The sequence below is a fragment of the Saccoglossus kowalevskii genome, chromosome 4 (assembly GCF_978046115.1).
Source record: "Saccoglossus kowalevskii chromosome 4, keSacKowa6.1, whole genome shotgun sequence".
NCBI classification, from domain to species: Eukaryota; Metazoa; Hemichordata; class Enteropneusta; family Harrimaniidae; genus Saccoglossus; species Saccoglossus kowalevskii.
Genome location: NC_140644.1, coordinates 3912232 through 3935370, shown reverse-complemented (window position 1 = coordinate 3935370; position 23139 = coordinate 3912232). Strand labels below are relative to the sequence as shown.

General features: G+C 37.9%; 2 protein-coding genes across 2 annotated transcripts; one reads left to right on the top strand and one right to left on the bottom strand.

The window, feature by feature from the left end:
* Positions 1-1276: 1276 nt before the first annotated feature.
* Positions 1277-23009, bottom strand: LOC100369567 (ubiquitin carboxyl-terminal hydrolase 38-like). The gene is made up of 8 exons (XM_085497670.1): positions 22885-23009; positions 9898-10854; positions 9551-9652; positions 8844-9002; positions 8017-8210; positions 7303-7396; positions 3762-5297; positions 1277-2429 (listed from the first exon to the last, which is right to left on the bottom strand). The coding sequence occupies exons 2-8, from the start codon at positions 10834-10836 to the stop codon at positions 2256-2258; spliced, it is 3198 nt and encodes a 1065-aa protein (XP_085353796.1). The 5' UTR covers positions 10837-10854; positions 22885-23009; the 3' UTR covers positions 1277-2255.
* LOC146746194 (uncharacterized) lies at positions 11747-13490 on the top strand. Its single transcript, XM_085498202.1, has 3 exons — positions 11747-12019; positions 12679-12682; positions 12772-13490. Exons 1-3 carry the CDS (start codon positions 11747-11749, stop codon positions 13488-13490), a joined length of 996 nt encoding a protein of 331 aa, XP_085354328.1.
* Positions 23010-23139: the final 130 nt, after the last annotated feature.

The following is a 23139-nucleotide window of genomic DNA, read 5'->3' as shown; positions in this document are numbered from 1 at the left end:
GCACACCTGATATAATAAAATAAACCTTGGAGCTCTCATTTTATCAGCTGTAACGTTGATACTCAGATTAGAACAAGTTATAGCTGTGGGTCTGCTGTGTTATCGTACCGGATAAGGTACTGTCAGTATACAAGGCAGCCCCATCGGTGTTTGTACAGGCATTCGACGCGATAGCGTAAGCCGACAGATGAAGCCAAGAACCCTCTATGGATCCAAAAACGCCGTGGAATCACGGCCAAATAGGTTATAGTCTTAAGAAGAAGAACTTACGTAAATAAGCCTTACCATGGAAACGTCACCGGTGGTAATAACAAATTTGGAATCCGAGTTACAATTCCTAGTCACGTGGTATGAGGTCACAGGGCGAGGTCACAGATTAAAAAGTGAAAATGAAAATGGATTTTGAAAATGAAAATGGATTTTAAAAATGAAAATGAAATTTGAAAACGAAAATGGATTTTAAAAATGAAAATGGATTTTAAAAACGAAAATGGAATATGAAAACGAAAATGAATTTTGAAAATGAAAACGGATTTTAAATGGAAAATGAATTTGGAAAATAAAAACTGATTTCAAAGATGAAAATGGATTTAAACAATTGGTTTTTAAAATAAAAACAGAATCCAGAAACGAAAGTGGGTTTTAAAAATCGATTCCAGAACCGAAAATGGTGTTTAAAAAAAGATTAACAAATAAAAATGAGTTTTCAAAATGTAAATGAATTGTAAAAATGGTTTTATAAAATGCCATGTTGTGAGCCACCTCGGTTGCCGTACTGTAGGCATGGGGTTAAGCACAAACATAAACAAAATATTCATTTTAATAGTGACAGAAATCTGAAATTCAGCCTTCAAATACACCCAACTACACTTTGCATTGAAACACTGATAAATCTTCTGATAAATCACATTACAATCTCCTCTATAGCATGTAGTATCAAACGACTGTGATTAAAAGTTCAATTTCTCGTCCATATTGCATCTTTAATGTAGAATATGTGTTCATGGTATTATAATACTGGACATCATCTTTAAAACCATGACGGAAATTGTTTAATAGCTTATCACTAGCAGTAAGTGGCTCTCACATATTCTACTGGTCTCCCTAAACTGGATGTAATGGGTAGCTGGGAGTTTTTTTCCCATGACCTAAGGGGCCTAGTAAACGAATAAATATTCATAAGGTGAGAATGTCTAAGCAAGCCAGCACAATTACAATAATTACAAGATTTTGTAGCAGTGGACATTTCACTTAGTCCCTCTAGATATGGAATCAGTTTTGTACCTGCAAATATACTTTAATCATTGATCAAATACGCAAGGACTCAAATGATTCCCATCACTGTGCAAGAACAACAGTCAGTTGAAAACTGAAGAAAACAAGCTTTCCATGGCCAACACGCTTCAAATTCATTCTTGGTATGTATTGAAATCATGCTTCATACTCAAATACCACAATGTCAAGACATCAACTGCATACTTCCTAATGTTTAAATTATTATTACCAAACAGGGAAAAACTATAACACTGGTATAACTTATGACCTAGAATTCAGCTCAGAGACTAGAGGGCGCTATATTTAACAACTTTTGATTGTTTTCTTAACACTGGGTTTTTATTCAGATAACGGCTTCAATGTCACATTTTTTTTCTGACAAATCAGCAAATACATAATTAAAAAAAAAAATCAGTGAGATGAATTGAAGTATTTATACTGCCTTTACCACTGACTGCAAAAGCAAGACTTTAATTGAATTAGATTAAATTAACAATTTAAATGCCTATGTCAAAAAATAGCACTATATTATTTGTTTTGTATAGGTAACTAAATCTCGCTTAACTATAGAACAATTACTTGACATAATTTGTAAAAGAAAACAAAACTAGTTGCTTTATCAAAAAATGTAAATCATAATGCAAATCTGATTGTATAAATTAGAATCTTGTATCTGCATAATGTGATAATTAGATGATTTGCTGTACATAGATTCACCAGAGTGTAACGAACATGGTATGATAACAAAATACGAATTATGCAAATAAATGTAGTAAAATATGCAAATTTGCTGCTTCGTCAAACTTTCAGGCAGAAGACATATCATTTACAATTTCAATAGACCAAATTCATGTTCTGTACATTCACATCCAGAAATACCAAACACATTAGTATTTCTCACAACCCATATTCACATGTCCTCATTAATGTTAGTGTGAGAAATGCCCATGTGCAAATATCCTGCACAATACTTCCAGTTTTCAGAAAATAAATCTATTTGAAGGCACATTGAATCCTCCTGTGCCAGATCCACCACAGCTACCGGGTGGACCATGGTCGTCGTCATCCCCGTCAAACCTTCGTTGTCGGTAACTAGCACCAGCAGCAACCCTCGAAGTTTGTAAATGTAAAGTCCGAGCTTCCAATTCTTGCTCCTGTGTAAGAAATATAAATTTGAAACATCAATGAAGTACAACATTATTAGCAAGTTTTCAATCTTTTATTACTATGCAGAGCAATGTTCAGTAGCGGATTTCAGAAGGGAGAGAGACGTCGGGTAAGTGTTTCAAATGATTTGATTTTTTTTGCGACCCTGATTATCACTTTATAGAGACCACCCTTATGTAAAAAGTAGCAGTAATTTTGATAATGACACGAAAACGAAGCATTGAACAAACAGGAAATTACGCAGCCCTCAGCCTGTTTTCATTTTCGCAGGCTAAAAGTGTCTGAATTGTTCGGTGATTGGATTTGAATTCACACCTTTGTTGCCTTTACTTGCAGCTTGATCTGCGTAATAATTTATGGAATAAGAATCCGGGCTTGGGCTGTCAATGTATTTTTTTAATATGTCATAATTATGAAAATCACGCTAAATCCATTCTGAATATTTGTCTGCATGTGAGTCACTCTTAATTATTTTTGTTATCCAATTAAACTCCACCATTCACGCACTTGTCCCGGTCATGACCCGACGCGTTCAACCATTACAACAAATTATTTCCACGCAGCAGTCATTTATTTAGTAACTGTTTTCGTTTTGTTTTTTTTAATTATTTCTCTATTTTATTAATTACTAATTTAATGTTTGGATTATCAAAATATGTTCTCTTTTTATTTTAATTTTGAATGTGTTTTTTTACTCAGACGATCGATGAAATGTAGTGACCTGCTAAATAACAAGACGATTCAGGCGTCAAATTTGATTTCGTCCAATGCCGGAGTCCAGCGACAGTGTACAAACGTGTGCCGGTGATGGTGATGAACACAGTGACCAGCTACATCAGACTGGACATATTTCGCATCTGACTCAACCCCATGCAACAAACTTGATACTATGTGTTCATTATGGTCCATTCTTTCTCGATGAACAAGTACATAAGTGGCAATTTATTCGAAGACGAGAAAACAGCACAAGAAATTTGCCTTATTTACACGTATCGGCAATGCAAGCTACCCAGCAACTTCCCCTTCTGACGCCACAGGGGGAATTTCTGTATGCAAATGAGGAGCCTCATTTTAAAATACACAAAAATAAATTTGCCGTAGACTGAGTTTAAAATGCATTTTTTCACTTAAAAAAAATTATTTATGCTTAGACACATAAAAGTTAATAATATTTATGTATCAATGGATAATTTTAGGTGTGAAAATAGCAGCCATTTCACAGGCACTTTAATAGAAAGACAAGAATATCACAGTTCAAAAGATTGGACAAAATCCATCATAATGACAGACAATTTTATGAAATTGTCTCATTGTCTCACCTGTAAATACAACTGGTTGTCCTTGGCAACAGTGTCCATTAGCTGCCTTGACAATGGAGGATCATTCAATACAGCCTGTGACTTCTCGTCACTCGTAGGAATTTTTTTGTAAAAGATGACATAGGCAGTGTCCTTTGAGAAGTGTTTTGTCACATTACTAAAAGAGTTATATGTCGAGTAGGAAACCCTACTGTCATTAAAAAGATACCAGTGATCTGGTAAATCATCCATGTCATCTGCTTTTGATTCAGTATCTTTGGTCTGTGTTGCTGATGGTGACGGTGGAGGCGTTGTATGTCTTGCGTAGCAGTAATAATGCCCACTTTCTGATGACACACCAGAATGTACAATGACTGAAGATAAAGCATAGTTTCTGAGCTCAGACTTGTCATTTACAAGTAAGTCATCGCCACTTTCACATGACGGACAACGTCTTTTCAATGATGGTGATTCTGAATCAGTATTGCTTTCATGCATTGTCAGTTTGTCTAACATACTGTCTTTTTTCCGGTGCATACCTCTCATCGGCAAGTCAAGAATTTTGGGGTATTTAACATCAGTAAGTAGTTTAGACCGAGTATGGAGTTTGACATCGTAGGAAAACCTCAACAGGGTTAGGATAAGAAAACGTGGAATTGAACGGATTTCAAGAAATCTTTCAGCATCTTGTAAACTTTTACATTTCTCACAGAAATACTGGTTCTCTCCTTCAAGTAACTCTGGCGCAAGGAAGTGACCAATAAGGTCTTCCAATGCCACTGTGTTGCGTTGAGAATCACTAACATCGTCCTTCTTATCTTCAACATCTTTCTTCTCTGTAAATGTACAATTGTTTTCATCACCATCCTTTTTCTCAATCTCACCCTGTCCTCCCTTCATACAGCTGTTGTCATGGTTACTACCAGCATTCGGCTTTGATTTCTCAGGAAATGCCAGGGGTAGATCTATGAATGACTCCTCTCTTGTTGATACATGATTACAGGTCAAACACCTTGTAATGGTAGCCGACTTTCCACCAAAATATTTCTCAACAATACTGGATGAAGTGTCTTGGGAGGCTTCCTCACTGGTACAATCATGTTGGCTTTTTGGAAGAATCCCTCTTTGACAGTGTGCAGAAGCACTGCTAATCTTAGTATCCTTAGTACTAGGAACCTCCGCCTCGCTGGGTCTCACAGTGTCCATCATCACAGACACATCTCCTTGTGTAGCCATATCCCCACCATCAACACTCATTGATGTACTCGGCTCTACACACACGTTAACTTCACTGTTTTCCTGAGCAGTGTAACTAGGAACCACCTGGTCATCACCGCCCTCCTCCGAATTACCAGCCACATTCTGAGTTTGCTTCACTCTCTGTATTTTTTCTTTGGCTCGTCTCAAACTCATTTCATATTTCCGGTTTTCCTTGTCTTCTTCATCAAGTCTGTCAAGTAGGTATTTGAGGAATTCGGAGCAGTCTTGTTGGGCACCCATTTCAAACCACGGTGGTCGGGAGACTTTCAAAAAGTCTGACGGTGAGTACGCAGACCTCTACAAAAAAAAAAAACATAGCACAACTATTACAACCTTGCCTTGCCTTGCCATCTATAAATTAAACAAGTCATTGAAAACGACACAATCTCCGTTAAATTTTTGAAAGTTCTCTTTGTGCTCATCATATTAAAGTGGAGGGGTTGTCGCGAGCGTGTTCTTGATACTTGAGCCCCAAGCAGCGTATACAACAGATTGTTTATTTACATCAAATTCGAACACGTGTTTCGTGACGACCTCTCTGGTTTAAGGCATAGCAACGAAAACAAAGAAAACAATTGAAAGTAAAACAAATTGAGGTGCATGTCTATGTTATTGCACTTGCTAAAATTGTTTAAAGTATGTTTGAGAAAATGCATGTCTGAGGATGGGAATGAGGCACTAAAATTACATTACCATACATCTCATGAATATGAATGCTTGTTGCCATGGTACAATAAATCTTTACATGGGGCTTACAATGTAAACATATGTGTAATGACTGAATTTGAGATTCTGGGATAGGGAATACAGCAATTGCAACTCTTTGTAATTGTATTGTTAGTTCTGGACTAAAGTGGCTAATAGACCCTTTGTACAAGTCAAGCGCCCTCTTGTGTTGAATAATATGATGAAGGCAGTGTCTTCAAATTTTGCAGTTTTAATAAATATCAGTTCAGAATAATGCGTTGAATACAATTTAAAGTTTGTCATGCCTCTAATTTAAATTCACATGGGAGGGGGTGTCAAACAATGGTGATCTATCTGTGAATTACACTTGCCCATCTACATCATAAAATAAAAAGAACTCCCCCAGGGGGGATAGGCGGAAATCAATCTCAGAGATTGTATAAGACACATCTGTATGTCCACAAAGGCTCTATGCATCATCAGTATGTCAATTTTAATGCAGTATTACTGGATGGACTGACAAAATGTGGTGATTATAATCACACATACACACAGAGAAACTAAGTAATGATCATCAAACAAACAAATAATTGTTGGCTGTTTTTTCTCTAATCCTAAAAAAGATGAGGTGCACCTGCAACCCAGTATGTATGATCCTGATACAAAGCCCTGTTCATCTGAAAGAAATTATCTCAGACACATTTACTTACTGCAATTTTAGGATTCTGGACAAAATGACTATCAGCTCAACAAATTTGATAAAGTCACATATTAACAAAATCTATGGCGTAACCTACGAGTACAATACTTCAGGTGATATTAATGAGGAATGAACATGGACATGATTAAAAATAAAATGCCCATCATTCGCCCATTTTTGTTTCAATTTCAAAAAAATTAACAACAGTATGAATATCTTTATTTTGTGCAATTATTTCTACAGCACAATTGTTTTATTATAGCCAAATTTTAACCCATATTTTAAAAATTATACAAGCAAGTCACACTTAAAACATAGTTGATTGCCATTTCATAGTGACTGATAAGAAGAAGACGATCAAATTGTTTAACTACTGGTTAATAAAATATACAGGTTTGAAAGAGATTGGATAAAACTGTTTGAGTTATTGTCCTGCTGTGTGAATATTGAACTTGAATGGTCAGCCATGTCAAACATATGAAATTCAAACTGTATACTTTAAAACTAAAGTCGCTGCCGAGCAGCAATTTTGAAACTGATCCAAAAAATGAAATTACAAGCATCAAGGTACCATTATGTTCAACATATGTACCAAGTTCGAACAAAATCAGTCCACGCACAACTGATATGCAGTTCCATAATGATGAAAATGTGAGATTTGGGTAATTTTTGATGTTAATTAGTAGTAAAGCATGCAATCATGAAACAATAGAGACATTTTCCCCTTGCATACCTTTTCTTTCATCTACAATGGATACATGAAACGTAAAAAGTTATAAAACTTTTTACAAAAGTAACATTTAATCTTAAAATCAAAGTAGAGAATATTTTTAACACACATTGGCTGATGACAGAGTAGAGATTTTAGCAGACAATGTGTTAATACAAAGGAAGGCAAAATTTCACTACACATACCTGAGTGTTGGAAAGAAAAGCAAACACATTCTGTATATTTGGCATGACACGCTGCTGTACTAGAGGAGAGTAGCTCAGAACCTCTCTTCTGAATCTAAAAAATCAAATATATTTAGATTTTCACTCAATGATTGTACTTGAGGTTATTATAAGGATAAGAATGCACAAAGCAGGGGTTTTTCTAGAAAAAAAACACTGCAATTCAGCGGCGCCGCAAAGTGCGGGAGATCGGTTAAAATGGATCATTCTATGGATTCCTTGGTGCCTAAATTACTATCAGACAGGTCACAGATGAAGACTGTGGCCACATGTGATCCCTGGTCAATCAGAATTTTGTGGTTGCCGGAGGATCTGCTCCGCGGGGTAAGGGGGAACATGGCCATTTCATGAGGGCGCTGCGCTTCTGTTCCCTTGCTTAAAAAAATTCCTGCAGAAAGTATTGACTGACAAATACCAACGTTACTGGATTCCATTTGACCTTTTAGGCTAATCAACACACAAGTTTCATCCTTGAAGATTTAAACACAAACATTTGTTGCCTGACTAAATCAAATAACTTTCAGGAGCAGTTGTCAGCATTCTACCTGCTGAATTCAAAGTTACTAACAAAATACCAGAATATATATCACAGTACAGTACGGTCCTTAAGTATACAATGTACTTTTAACATAAATTCTGATATACATTATAACGCATACAAATACAGATACTCACCCATCTCCCATATACAGTGCCTGAATTACACTATTCATATAACAGGTGTTTCCTAAGTTTACTAGCCCAGTCTTTCCAGTCTCAGACTTGGGACCAAACTTAGAATAATCACTGAATATCATTCGTCCCTGAGATGTCCATGCATTTGATTTCAGCTTGCGTTTAATTACTTCATTATCAGGCTTGGGGTAGTCCTAGAAAATTTTAAATTAAAATAGCTGTGACACAATGACGTAAATTTCAACGTTGTTGCTTGGGGGGGGGGGGGTCATAGTCAAGGTCATGATAGCGGTAGTCAAACAAGTTTACTGTCATGAGTTCATCAAAATAGATTCTGAATAGATTACTAAGATGGATAGTTACTAAGCCACCAGTTGTGTGTTGCAAAGGAACATATTTAAAATTCAGGTCACATTCAACATGCAGTTGTACCCAGTTTTAGTTAGATAAAGTACAAATTGATTTTCTCACTGTAGTTGGTTGGATATAGAGAGTTGGCAAAGTATTCATAAAATACAAAATACAGTACAAAATTTGCTTCATCTGCATGGACACATGTACATTATATCCAGGATCATTTTTGATGAAAAACAGCTATGGAAATCGGACTATGCCAGTAAAGCAGGGATAAAAACATAAACTCCTTCTTTGACACAATTAGTACTGGCACAAGTACTGCAGCAAACAGAGAACTCAAATTATCGGTATTAAAAAATTGTATAATGCTTTGACTATTGTAAGTTTATTAAGGTACAGATAGTCAATAATACAAACAGCTCTGATTAGTAATCTCTTTTGACAGTAGAGCTAAATATCTAAGTACTTACTTTAAATGCCTCTAATACTGGTTCATATAAGTCAGGATATCCAGCATGCTGATAGATCATACAGTGGAACAATTCAGATAATCTACTAAGACAATCTCGACTTGATGTACTGTCTTCTTTCTTGAGAAAACCAACAAGATCAGACAGGTGTCCAACCACCTACAAAACACATTTTAATAATTTGATGCTAAATCTCAAAATTATGATCATTACAGCCAGTACAGAACCTGGAATGCAACATCTAGGAGATCAGAAAGTAACTGGAGAGAATTATTTTTCTCAAAGAGTGGTAGTACTTTGGTGTATCACACATGATCATGGTCCATCATATTAACAGCAGTGACGTCTACCTGGTAGTGTGAAATATCACTAACTGCTATTCTACACTAAACACTGTGATATGCTCAAACAGTAAAAAACCTAATAGTGTTATGGTAGCATATTTGACGCTGTGAAATTAAAAATTCAGACTTGACAACTCTAAAATGACTGAAATTGATTATTTTGATAAAATATCACTACGAAGTGTAATACATCTGGCGATATCGAAAATCATTAGTGGTCGAAACTGGAATAGTATGTTCATAACAGACATCAAATCTGATTCATAAGCATATTTGTAAAATCACAGGCTGTTTTAAACCACTTACTTTCCATTCAAGGATAATACTAGCATAACACTTGCAAATTTTAGATTATATACTGACCTTATGGAAGGCTTCTGGTGAGTGTTGAAAACTAAGTAACATATGTGTAAGTACTGCAAGAGCACTGCTTCTTACAATTGGATAATATAACCGTGAAAAAACCTACAATTCAAATAGGAATTGTATTAGTTACATTGATGACAGCCGTAATTACACGTTTTGGTATGTCATTGTTTTAAGATGATTTTTTTTTTATATACACAAAGAAACAGTTTTTAGTTCACGAGTACAGGTACATAGACTTATTATGCCAGACAATAACGTTAAATCTAAGTTGTACTGTACTATACTTTCCTATACTACACGCTATAGTGAAAAAAAAAATGGTCATTATGATGAATTCTCACCTTTTCAACAGTGGCTACTGTGACATTGATCAATATTGTGAATTTCTGTACTGACGCAAGACTCCTCAGAAACGCAACAATCCATTTATCGATAATTTTCACGGCAGGCCAGGACAGCCAATCAATCATTCTAGATAAGGCAACAGTCATATTTGCATCCAACACAGAAGGATCAGAAGCGGCGTTCTTCGTCACAAGCGAAATCATCTCTACGGGTACATACTGAGCTAGACATCCTAGGGCTACAGATGGCTCCCTCGGCAGATCATCACCGTCTCTTTTAATTCTAGTAAGAATAGTGAAGATTTCACGCAATGACGGCATGATGTTACTGAAATCTGAGTGCCAGATTTTAAAAAGAAGCGTACCAATCGCATTAACATCTTTAAATCTAGTCTTTAAAGCGAGTTCACTGTTTGGAAATTCAACACGGCTGACAGCTTGAATCAAGGTGACACAGTACGCAGCACCAAAGTCGCCCAGAGGAATGCATTCGGGAAACTCAATCATTAATTTACAGAGTGCAGCACAGACATCAAGTTGTGCACAGTCCCTAGCCAGGCTGATAGCCCTGGTTTGGATCACTTTACAAACTGGTGTCTTGTCACGGAGGAGTCTAATAGAATCATGGATAAACTCAATAGTTGGCTTTGGATTAAGAACTGCACAGGACATAACATTAACTAAGTAGCTGTAATGAAAAAACTCTTCAAAGATCTTCAAGTTTTGTTTGGCCCACGCCTGAAAGACCACACGTCCCATCTCTTGAAGGACAGCAGTTTCATCTTGGAGGATCCAGTTGGCAGAAATTGTTAGTATGGACTTACATACTTCCGGATTCACAGGTTTGTTGGCTGATGTAGCAAATTTTTGAATGAGAAATTTCTTCACATTGTCTGGATGATTAGACGCTGCTATACCTTGAAGAATTTTATCCATATTACTGTTTTTATATTTCTGTAAAAATGTATAAAAATGTCACAATTATTGCACAGGAATTTCAAAATCAAAACAGAGTGTAAAATTCAGACATAGAATCGTCAATAAATGTAAAACGGAAAGGGCATTTGTGATAAGTTATAGTAAGCCAGCGACCCGAAAAAACTAACTGACATGCAATAAGGTCTCATTACGTTCAACATACTTGTATGTCCCAAGTTTTAACAAAATTCACACTCATTAATACAACTTTGAGTTTACGTATGAAAGTGCATCACAAGAAACAGAAATTGTCATTTTTTGTCCTAAATGCGTGAAATTTGGAAAAATATGATTTATATGATCAACATTTTGCAATAGCCCAGTGTCCTTTAAGTATAAGTACTCGTAACTGGTTTGGACAAGGTATTTTGTATTTTGAGGTGTGATTTTCGACAGCTAAAAAAATATGTGCATGTATTGTTTTTTCCTTTGTTATATATATAGTGCAAGCTGATTGGCCGGAAACAAGTTTCGGGGGTTTCGGAGCATGGATACTTAAATTTAAATTTGTATTAATTATATAATTTCTATTATTTTGAGCAAGGCTAAGGTCCGCCCAATAGACGTCCATTTATTGACAGTAATAGATCGTCAGGCCCCTGTGGCATTGACCGGCAGCTTCTTGGTCGTAACATAGCCGAGCATCGGCCAATCGAAGCTGCTGAAACTGCAGCAACAGTGATGGAAGTCCACAATAGCATTGATCGCGGTTTTTATGATCGAGCTAAAAACAGATTTTGCATGCGCATGCGCGAGGTCAGGCGGACAAACATTTCATGGTTGCCATGTTGTTGTAAGCTGTGTCGCCGTAATCTTCCATGATTTTAGTGCACCGTAGGCACATTAGTTTCAGTTTTGCTTATACACCATGGTAGCTAAACATTGCTGTTATGGCAGGTGTCGTAGTGACTCACGATGCAGCCACCGAGATGATATGAAAGACGTGCATTTCATTCGTTTTCCAAAGCCGCATCTGAACATCGAGAAATGCAGGAAATGGGTTACCGCCTGTGGTCGCCAGGGATTCGGCGTTGAAAACATTAAAAAGGACACTTACATATGTTCTCTTCATTTCCCTGGACAAAAGGGACCAACAGATGAACAACCTGACCCTATACCAGCAACGTACTCGGAGGAACAGGTACAGTGAAATATAACTATAGCAGTCAAGTATACGGAATTAAAACGATATAGGGGATCACCCATTTGAAATTTCTTGGAGGGATTGGAATGTTTTGCGAATTAAAATTTGAGGTAAAAACTGAAAAAAAGAAGAAGAAAATTGTCGCGCCTTTATACAATATTCAACACTGCACCCATTGGGAAAAATAACTGATGCCATGGTACGGTGAAAAAAATGTTTTTTTCATAAAATCTTCCAACCCCTCCCCTTTTCGAATGTTTGACACCTAACACAGTTCAGTTCTTTGCCAATATCATATTAAATAGTAGTTCTTTCTTTCAGATAAAACGTTTTTCCAGAAAAAAAAAAAGCCCCAAAAGAAAGAAATGATTCACAAAATAAGTCAAGTAAACAACTAAAAAATGATACTGCCCTTGCTGCAAGTTGCCTTTTGTTACTGGGGGCTTCAACAACAGATACTAGAACTGTCACAGGTGAGCCATTTGTTTATCTGATAATAAATTATTTTCTAACATTGTTTCACTGCATGCTTTACTACTAATAATTTGCTTTTGTTGGTTATGTTGTGTAAACTTTTATTGTATCGCTATAAATTAATAAGGCCTCAGGGGAGTACATGTACATGTGGGTTGCTGTACTTTATATTATTTTCATAGAGAGGTTAGCACAAGCCTTTTTATTTAACATTTTTCGATTTTATAACTCATTAGTGTTCTTTTTGTAACTCTCATATTTTTAATACTGTACAGATTGTAGCAATGAGGATTCTCATTGTGATTCAACATGCCCACCTTTTCCGTGTTCCAGTGAAAGCAACGGTAATGAAAAGGAGACAGCTGATAAGGAGACCCAAGTTAATTTCAATAGTGGTGATGTAAACTTACTAATTCGTCTGAAATCTGAAAATACACTACTTAGAAATGAGTTAACACTTCTGAAAAGTGCAGGTACAAGTACCGATAGTTTTCCACAAACTCCAGTGAATTCACCCTCTTTCAGTGTGACTGATGTTCAAGATGATGCAGCAAAATGCAAGTTTTACACCGGCTTGACTTGGCTCCAGTTTCTTAGCTTCTGGGAATTCTTGGGGCCTGCACGAGAGAAACTGCTCTTCTGGAAGCGTGATGTGGTCAATGAGGAAACATCTCCGAAAAAGCGCTGTGGTCCTGATCGCAAGTTAAGTCCAATGAATGCACTTTTTATGACACTTGTAAGACTGAGAGCTGGTCTGTTAAATCAGGACATAGCGTATAGGTTTGGGGTTTCCAAAGGTCACGTTACAACTATAGTCACTACTTGGATACAGTTTATGTATTTACAGTGTTCCAGACTAAGATCAGATATGTTTCCTTCAAGAGATGTTATAAAATGCAATATTCCACCATGCTTCAAAAAATTCAAAGATATACGTGTTATCATCGATTGCTCAGAATTTTTCGTTGAACAGTCTACTCATTTTAAACAGTAGGGTAATATGTACTCCAGTTATAAGAATCATGTAACTTATAAAGTTCTTATAGGCATTGCTCCATCTGGGGCAATTACCTATATCTCACCTGCCTATGAAGGGTCAATCTCTGATAATGAGATTGTTAAGGACTCTGGTTTCCTTGACATGCTTGAAGGTGATCTTGTCCTTGCTGATAGAGGATTCACTATCAGAGATATGCTGTTTGACAAGAAAGCAGACCTGAATATTCCTCCTTTTTTAGGGGGCAGGGATAAGTTGTCAGCAGCAGAAGAAATAAAAACAAAAGAAATTGCCAGAGTACACATACACGTTGAACGTGCTATTGAGCGAATCAAGAAATTTAGGTTATTAAGGAAGATACTGCCCTTGTCTCTTCAGCCAGTGTTTTCACAAATGGTGTTTGTAGCAGGCTGTCTAGTAAACTTTCAAGACCCCATTGTTCATTGAGTATTTTTTGAATGTAAATGTACTGTGTAAAATCATCAACTTTCACTGGGATTCTAATTTTGGTATATTTGAGGGAGCACTGGGTATGTCTGTTATTTTACATATTCATGCAACTTTATTCAAATAGTAGCGGAAATAAATCCCAGCAAAAAATTAATGTTACAACTGTAATGTACTTTTCGGTGTTTTGAATCAGCTGGATTTTATTTTCATATTCATTTATATGCATCATTTACTATTGAGGGGAGGATATAGGGAGGGATGCATTGTGTAATATTGAGGGGAGGATATAGGGAGGGATGCATTGTGTAATATTGAGGGGAGGATATAGGGAGGGATGCATTGTGTAATATTGAGGGGAGGATATAGGGAGGGATGCATTGTGTAATATTGAGGGGAGGATATAGGGAGGGATGCATTGTGTAATATTGAGGGGAGGAAGGATATAGGGAGGGATGCATTGTGTAATATTGAGGGGAGGATATAGGGAGGGATGCATTGTGTAATATTGAGGGGGATATATCCTTTAATATTGAGAGTTCAGGGGTAGAATAGACAAATACCGGGTAAATGTAAATAATTCAATATTTTATTTCATAACAAAATTGTAAAAGTGACTTATAAAACATGATATGGCAAAACAATTTGCTTTTCATAGTGCAACTAGAAATCATACAGTATTTTCAAATGCACTGCGAAAGTGAAAAAAAATTATTGTACTTGCTTTATTCATCCAATTTGATGTACATATACAATGTGTTTGAATTCCAAATTAAGCAATAAAATACTCTGATTAATTTATTGTATTTTCTTTCCACATTTGGTTGTTCACTGAAGTACAATGTAGTTCACACTGTGTGCAGAATATATGAAAGTGACTGAGGTAATCAAAATAAAGTGCCGTATTTCCTCTAATAGAAGCACAGGTAGAACAAAAGTTGCATTATCTGTATAAAGAAATGTTGAAATATTTTAACCATAGAAAACCATTGTTATTTATAAAGTGCGCTTCTAATAGAGAAAATATTGTACTACTCATTCAATGCTCAGCATTGGCAGCCTTCTGGGGAGTCTCATTTCAAACAGTTCTGGAATCAACTTGGTTTGGTGAAATTTTGTGAGACGTTTCACAATGTTTGCAAAGAACACTGGGTCAAACTGTAATTTCTCGCATGTCATACCATTGGGTGACCATACAACGAAGTAGCAATTGGGTACTTCCAAGACTCCCATTTGCATCTGGCATTGGTAGTAATATGCATGGTTACGCTTTAGCTTTAGGTCAGAATTCAAGCAAAAATTTTTTACCTGCTTCTGACGCAGATCTTTTTCAAAGCTAACAGGATTTCCGGTCTTCAAACAGTATGGACATTTAATTTCCAGGACTGCTATATTTTGGCCCTTGTCGGTGATCACACCATTAGGCGATGCAGAAAGGCTAGGGTATTTGCCATTTGTCCACATCCCTGATTCCTTAACAGCTAAATTTCCGTGGGTTCCCTGAAATTCTTTACGTGCCTTGTCTTCGTTTTTTTGGCCCCAGTCAGCAGTGAATATTGGTTTGCCCCACAATTTACTGAACACTATATTTTCAGCAGCCGTCTCAGATTTACAAGTGAAAACTTGCTTACACACTGAAGCTGTTATGCGAATACGACACTCGTTGTGTCAGACACCATCTCCCTGTCCTGTTGTAACCTCAGTGATGCCAGGTACTGTGAGATTCTTTATGAGAATGTCAGTTTTCGCTTTAACCCTTTTCCGGTCAGGGGAGTTTCACGCTATCAGGTTAAGTCGTTGAAAAACGGTCATGATTCAATGCACTCCAGTAGCCAGCATCTGTGCATGCTATCCTGCCAGACATTTTTGCAAAAATAGGCCATAGTTAACAGACTGTATCGACCACAGTTTTCACATTTTTTGCAATCTGTTTGCATACACACTTCATTACCACCATGGACAACAATTTCTCGTATAAAAAAAATCACCGTTTTATTTCAATACACATTTTTTACTGTCGTTAAGTAACGATGTTTTGCCCTTTGTACAGTCTCAATAAACACGTGTTAAACATTGAAATAAATATTGCTTAATTGAAAACACATTACAAGCAAGTACAAGGTCACTACATGAATGCAAGTTCGAAGTAAGAAGAAAAAAAACGCGTGAGTATGGGGATATTTGGGACATGTACGGGGGAAAACGTGTTTGACGTACTCGACCCGTTAGCGTACATTTCAAATTGCAACGTATATTCAACGACTTGAACTACATGTGTAACATATTACAACGTACTTTCCGTGACTTAACTGATGTTATATTCAAGCTCTAACGTATATTAACCGACTTGACCGTATGAGTAAGTCCACACTTACAACGTATATTTAACGACTCAAACTGAGACTGAAACGAACGAGAACGTAACTGCAACGACTTGATCGGGGTTACCTTCACACGGCAACGTATATTCACCGACATGACCACATTAACCAACTAAATATTTCAACGTATATTTAACGACTTGAAATAAAACGAACTAGCGAGAACGTAACTGCAGGGACTTGGCGTGTATATATACTCACGCAGAAACGTATTTCCACCGACTAGACCCGATGAACTATCCTGACATTAAAACGTATAAATGCCGAGTGAGCATGAAACTAAATTAACGATAACGTATTTTCACCAACTCAAACTATTGTACAGTTCGTGACGCTGTAATAAGTCCCAAATTTATTTGTTGTACGCCTTTCTTAGTCGTCCACCCCGGCGGGCTGCTCCCATGCGTCTGCCTGATGTAGAGGGCTGCTCTTCTGTACTTCGTGTTTGTGTTCCCACGGTGCGTTTTCCCCTCAGTGCCATGTTGTGATGAAAAGCAGCGAAACATTCGCCCGCGTGAAGGTGAACTTTACAAATTGGGCATCCTTTTGATGTTTCTGATAATCGGCCACTCGCAGTTTTTCTCCCGTCCTTGCTGCACTGCTTACACGATTTTTGACGCCCGGATAGTCTGCATATTTCGTGCGAATCCATGTTTTCACTACGAATAAATGACGTGTTACTTGGAAGAGAGCCAACTTCTCTTATGGATTTTTGAATTCTACTCGAGTGTCCACCAATCAGTTGTTTACCTGTGCGGATATTGAAGAATTTGTGCGTTACTTTAGTCGTGCGATTCAATGCCTTGAAACATTCATAAGCATTGACCAATGCAACATCTATGAGGTAACAGGCCATGTAGATCCACCAACGATTGTTTTTTCTGCCCGTGTGATAGTATTTTCGCCTTTGGTTAGAACGATCCACGCCACCCATGTGATGTCTGTAACATTGTAACGATACAGGCACGTGTCTCTCGTCATCTACTGCTTCTGCCGACGTAGCCAGTGGGGGATAGACTGTATTTAAAATCAATATTTGCGCGCTGTCATCCTGGTATGCAGTAATATTGATAGTGTCGTCCGGTCTAGTTGCTGCTTTCATTTCACCAATTTTCAATTTCAGCTTCTTGCTTTTCCCTTCAGGAATTAATTGCGGCGGCATGGTTTTCCGATTTCGTCTACTAAAACTACCGACCATGTACACTTTCTTGTCTTGTAATTCAAGGGCTGTGTTAACTGACGTAAAAAGCGAATCACAGAAAAGAATATGGTTTTTTTCTGTGAAGGGCTGTAGCAACCGGTGTGTTGTCTTCTTGATTGTCCCAGTTTCTTTCTTTCTCCCCTCAATTGTAGTTTTATATTTCACCCCCAAATATGGTTCAAAGTTTGCAATGTAAGACGTTGTCGAGTCGCACACCTGCCATATTTTGAAGCCATCACGGTCGGGTTTGTGGGGCAATCTCTGCTTAAACTTGGACCGTCCCTTGAATCTAATCATACCCTCATCAATCGAAATTTCCTGTCCCATCTGGTAGTATCGCCGACAATTTTCGAGTACGGGTTTCAGCCACGGGTTGATTTTATACAACGGGTCGGCCTCTGATCGTTGACGGCGACGTTCAATGTCAGGATCCCGCCGTGGGTCATTTACTGGATCAGCTAAATGAAAATAACGCATTAGCATTTGAAATCTGGCCCGAGTCATTACTGATGCAATTCCCATGTTCTGCAGAAAGGGGTCACTCGACCAATAATCGTCGATTGCTGATTTGTGATCAACACCCATACATATCATCACACCAAAGAATGCTTGCATTTCAATGAAATTTGTATTACGCCAGCGGGCATTTAATTTTTTTGCAATGCATTTTCGATGATATTTGGCGTATTTATTAGTCTCGGTAGAAGCCAGTTCTATCAGTTCTGGTGGGATAAATTTGTAGAAATATTCCACCTCACGAGCATATGAAGGCAGTTCGAAAGTTGGTCCAGGTTTGGGTTCAAAAACTGGAATAGTAAATATATCGCCGTCTTCCTCCGTGGCCATTCTCCATTCACCAGTGCCGGAGGCAACATAATCGAATGTAGCACCAATTTCTGTGTCGGATTCAATTTCAATGTCGCTATCGAGTACAGGTGGGTAACGTTGCTCTAAAAAATCGTCATTCTCAGCACGATCTTCATCGATTTCTGAATCTGTATCGTCGTCAGTTGCAACTATGAAATCATCTGGTATTTTGTGTCGTAGCTCACCCGTTTTTTCGTCCAATACAAGTTCATCATCACGCGTGTCCATTGGCGATGCGTGTGCATACACAACACGTTTTTTAATAGTTTGTTTTTCGGGGAAACTCGCAAGTGTTGATTGTTCTGTACCGCATACATTTTCTTGTACCATTTCTTTGGTGACATCGACGTTTTGTTGCGTACTCGCTGGGTCGATATGTTCAGGCCCCTGCTTTTCTGCGTTGGCAGTTGTGGCGGATGTCGACGGTTCCGAATCGCAAACATTGTCTTGCAAAAATTGTATCACATCTTCGACGGCACGTTGTATTTCAGCGTGACCAACTTCCGTTTCTTCGGCATCTGCTTTGTCGGCAGCTGGCGATTCAACCACTTTACGGTTCGTCTTCGATTTACGTTTGCCTCCTGGTTTGCCCCTGCAGTCCTTCAAACGGTTTTCTTCTGTAATCGCATGTTCATTGACAGAGGAGACAGTCTCCGACTTGCGTTTGTTCTTATTCTTTTTACGCCTTTTCTTGAGTGGACTATTATCACTGGTGTCCGTGGTACGCTCGGCTGGTAACTCACCGACGTCAAATGTTTCCTTTGCTTTGGATTTCTTTCTTTTTCCACGCTTTGCTGGTGAAAAATCTGTCGTGTCAATGTCAAACTTATCACTCCCCGTGCCACTGCACGATTGACGCGTTTTCTTCAGTTTCCTTCTTGCCTTCATAAAACACTTTCTATCTGTATAGGACGGCATATTAACGTATGTGTCGGAAAGGAGGCACACAGCGAGTCTGGGCTTTATCTCACTTTCTTCGGCCATATTTATACTGAACGACCAGATGTCCACAAGACTGCATCTCCCCACAATTTGAATATTTATTGTTATGTAAATAAATATGTTATTTTTTCGAACACAGATTGGTTACAATTTACATACACATAAAATTGCATATGCTAGCTCAGACGGTGAAATCACGTGGACTTTAATATTTCCCACCAGCTGTCCCGGTCATTTTACGTTGGTGATTGCCGACATTCCAAGCTCAGCCGTTGGAATCCGTTATGCTATTCATTCTAAGTGCCGGGACTATTTGCCAAGCTGGTCAAAATACGTTACTACCGTTATAACCGTGAATCGTGTCGTTCAAATACGGTTGTAATGCTGCAGTTTGCAATGTGGTCAAGGCGGTTTCTTTACGTCGTCGCAAACGTCGCGTTGTGACGGTAAAATAGTGAAATGAGCAGACAAGAGTATAGAATTACATTCTTTATTACTTGGTTAATTTATTTGACTTGGCGTAATTGAAAACAAATTCTCTCCCTCCATAATTTCGCAAGTGTAAAATATCAGGTTCCGTACAACGTATTATAAACGCTTGACCGTCTGAGCAACCTAAATAACAGGCCGTTTTTCAACGACTTAACCAGTTAGCTAGCTGGAGTGGGAAATTCTAGCATACCCATATTGACGGCGGTTTTTCACCGACTTGACCGGAAAAGGGTTAATGCACTCCATGTGGTCTTCTGATGGTGTGTAGTCACTGTAGTGAATAGGGATAATTGTTTCCCACATTGATGGACGTGGACTACCAGACTTCTGTAAACTAATAATAAATTCGTTTTTTTGCTGAATTGACATGGTATTGTCTCTTAGTGAGGGAGGACGTGGATCGAAATTCATCACATCCGAGGTTTTCTTTCTGTTACTGTAATTCACGTCAGTAATTCTGGTGGGATTTTTCTTTGTCTTGGCACCCATACCCATGCAGCTGGTCTACCAGTACACGTAGTTTTGTCAAATTTTGAGATGTAAATTAAGACAGCTGCAATGTGGCTGCATCTACCTAATGCCGATGATTTGCACTCACATGTTGATTCTTTCACGAAACCAGAGTTATTCGATAGACTAATAGTGATGAAATAGGATGTGCTCCTCATACTTGCTTTAACTTTTGCCTTGAAATAAAAAATTGCACCCTGTAGCTTCCCCTGGATCTCAAGAACATTGCCACTGTTGTAAAATTGTTTTCCTCTTCTAAGGGGTTTGTCAGTATGACATTCTGATACACTGCCATCTTCATCACCAGAATCCTGATAAAATTGGCTGGCTGGGTGATTTTCTATTATGTGGTGATAAATATGACCCTCGGTTATTACTGGTAGTTCATCGCCAATATCTATCAGGTGCTTCCAACCAGTAACTGGCAAGATATTAACACCTGAGCTGTACCACATGAACGAACTTGCTTCTCCTTGATTTGCACCCAGTGCCCCTTATCTATAGCAGGGTCAATATCCACTGATCCTCCACTGTTAATGCAACTTTTGCAACTGAAATATTAAAAAATATTAAAAATTATAACACAAGAAACATCTATAATAATATTTATTTGATTTACTCAAACAAATTTTGGGAATTCTGGATAACACAAAATATAGAATGGAATTAATATTTTTACAATTGATCACTGGTCATTTCATGGGTATTAACAAGTTTTTTCAATATTTTACCTGCATGCGGCCCAAAAATAAAAACAAATAAGTAAATTGTATATTTCAAAATTTTACATGCATGTAACCCAAAAATAAAAACAAATAGGTAAATTGTATATATTAAATATTGTTCACATTCAAAACACGGGTAAAATGTTTATCAAAAACATAATCACGGGCTCTGGGTTACTGTTTACGTTCGGCGATGTGAGTGACCGACTTCTTACTGACACGCATTGTCGACTGACAATTGAATGGAAATTAGTCATGTAGACATTGGATTACTGCAAATGCCGTCTGAAAATGTTTTTCTATAATAGATCTTCAAGCAGAAAGGACACCTTGATAGAAAAATAGTCGAAAATACAGCGATTGCAGTCTGAGACAGACCCCGGAAGTGGAACGGTGGGCTGCCGGCACAGCGTATGCTGGCCTATAAACTCCGAAAAAAAACTTACCGTTCTATTAGATCGCTCTTCTTTCCACTCGTTTTAAGGCCCCTGCATTTTAACCATCTGGACAATTGAGCGTTTGAATGCTTGTCAATTAGAGAATGGACCAGTTTCGCCCCGGGCATATCGTCTTCAGTGAGAGTGATCGGCTCCATTATGCAAGTGCAGTGAATCGCAAAGTTTGTCCGCTCGGGTTGCGATGATGTCATTATGAATATTCATGAGCTAATTAATGACGTAACTCTGATCAATGCTATTAACAGTGACTGACCACAGGGAGCCCAGGAACTATAATCAACTGTAATACGCAGTCTCTATGAGCGGAGGGGGGGGGGGTATCGGCTGGTATCTAGTGTAAGAAATAGACAAGGGATGAAGGCTCCAGCCAGCTCACATTTTTTAAACTCGAAAAAACAGACGAAAAAAATAAAAAATAAAATCTAAAAAAAATACCAGGTTGAAGAATATTAGTTGCTCCTTCGAATTTCGTCAAAGCCTTACCTACATTTTAACCATATCTGCAGAATAAATCAAGAAAACTACACAAATTGACTCCATTTGGGAATTCCTAACGGTTTGCCCGAACGCACGGCACAGTTGGAGGCGTGGCCTGTTCAGCATTTGTCAACAACCAATCACAAGACTGGTTACGAACCACATCGAGGTCACGACTCGGTTAGCCCTGCTCAACTGGTTCGTAACCAGTCTTGTGATTGGTTGTTGACAAATGCTGAACAGGCCACGCCTCCAACGGTGTCATGCGTTCGGACTAACCGTTAGGAATTCCCAAATGGAGTCAATTTCTGTAGTTTTCTTGATTTATTCTGCAGATATCGGTAAAATGTAGGTAAGGCTTTGACGAAATTCGAAGGAGCAACTAATATTCTTCAACCTGGTATTTTTTTTAGATTTTATTTTTTATTTTTTTCGTTTGTTTTTTCGAGTTTAAAAAATGTGAGCTGGCTGGAGCCTTCATCCCTTGTCTATTTCTTGCACTAGATACCAGCTGATACCCCCCCCCCCCTGCTCATAGAGACTGCGTATTACAGTTGATTAAAGTTCCTGGGCTCCCTGTGGACTGACCACCGTCCCTCAACACCGAGGGACGGTGTTGAGGGACGGTGGACTGACGTACAATTTCCGCGACTTTTAAAACACAAGTGCGTTACAATTAACGCGGCTGTTGCAAAGTAAGTTACGTCACTTCGTAACGTGGCAATGATATGATTCAACTCGTAAATTTTAATTCCCAGACGAAAATATGTGCTGCACAAAAAACTACAGATGCGCGTGATCAAATTTCATTCGTCTGAATTCAAGAAAATATCAATGAACACGAGTGCACCAGAAGGTTAACCTAACGAAAACGAATTTTAGATGACTTACCAACTACTGTCAAATGTAAATGATCAGTAATTATAAAACCAAGCCACACAGCATTCCAAAATTTCCAAAAAATATCATCATGTTGTAAAATGCCACTGACTTCTCCGCCATATTGAATCGGATGTTGGTATTTCTTTCCTCGTTGCAGTCATGCAGTTGCACAAACTTGGGGGCGTGCTTCTATAGAACAATCACGGGATCAAAAGACAAATAAATTATAATATTTATTCGAGAATTGACAATCTTAACCACAAA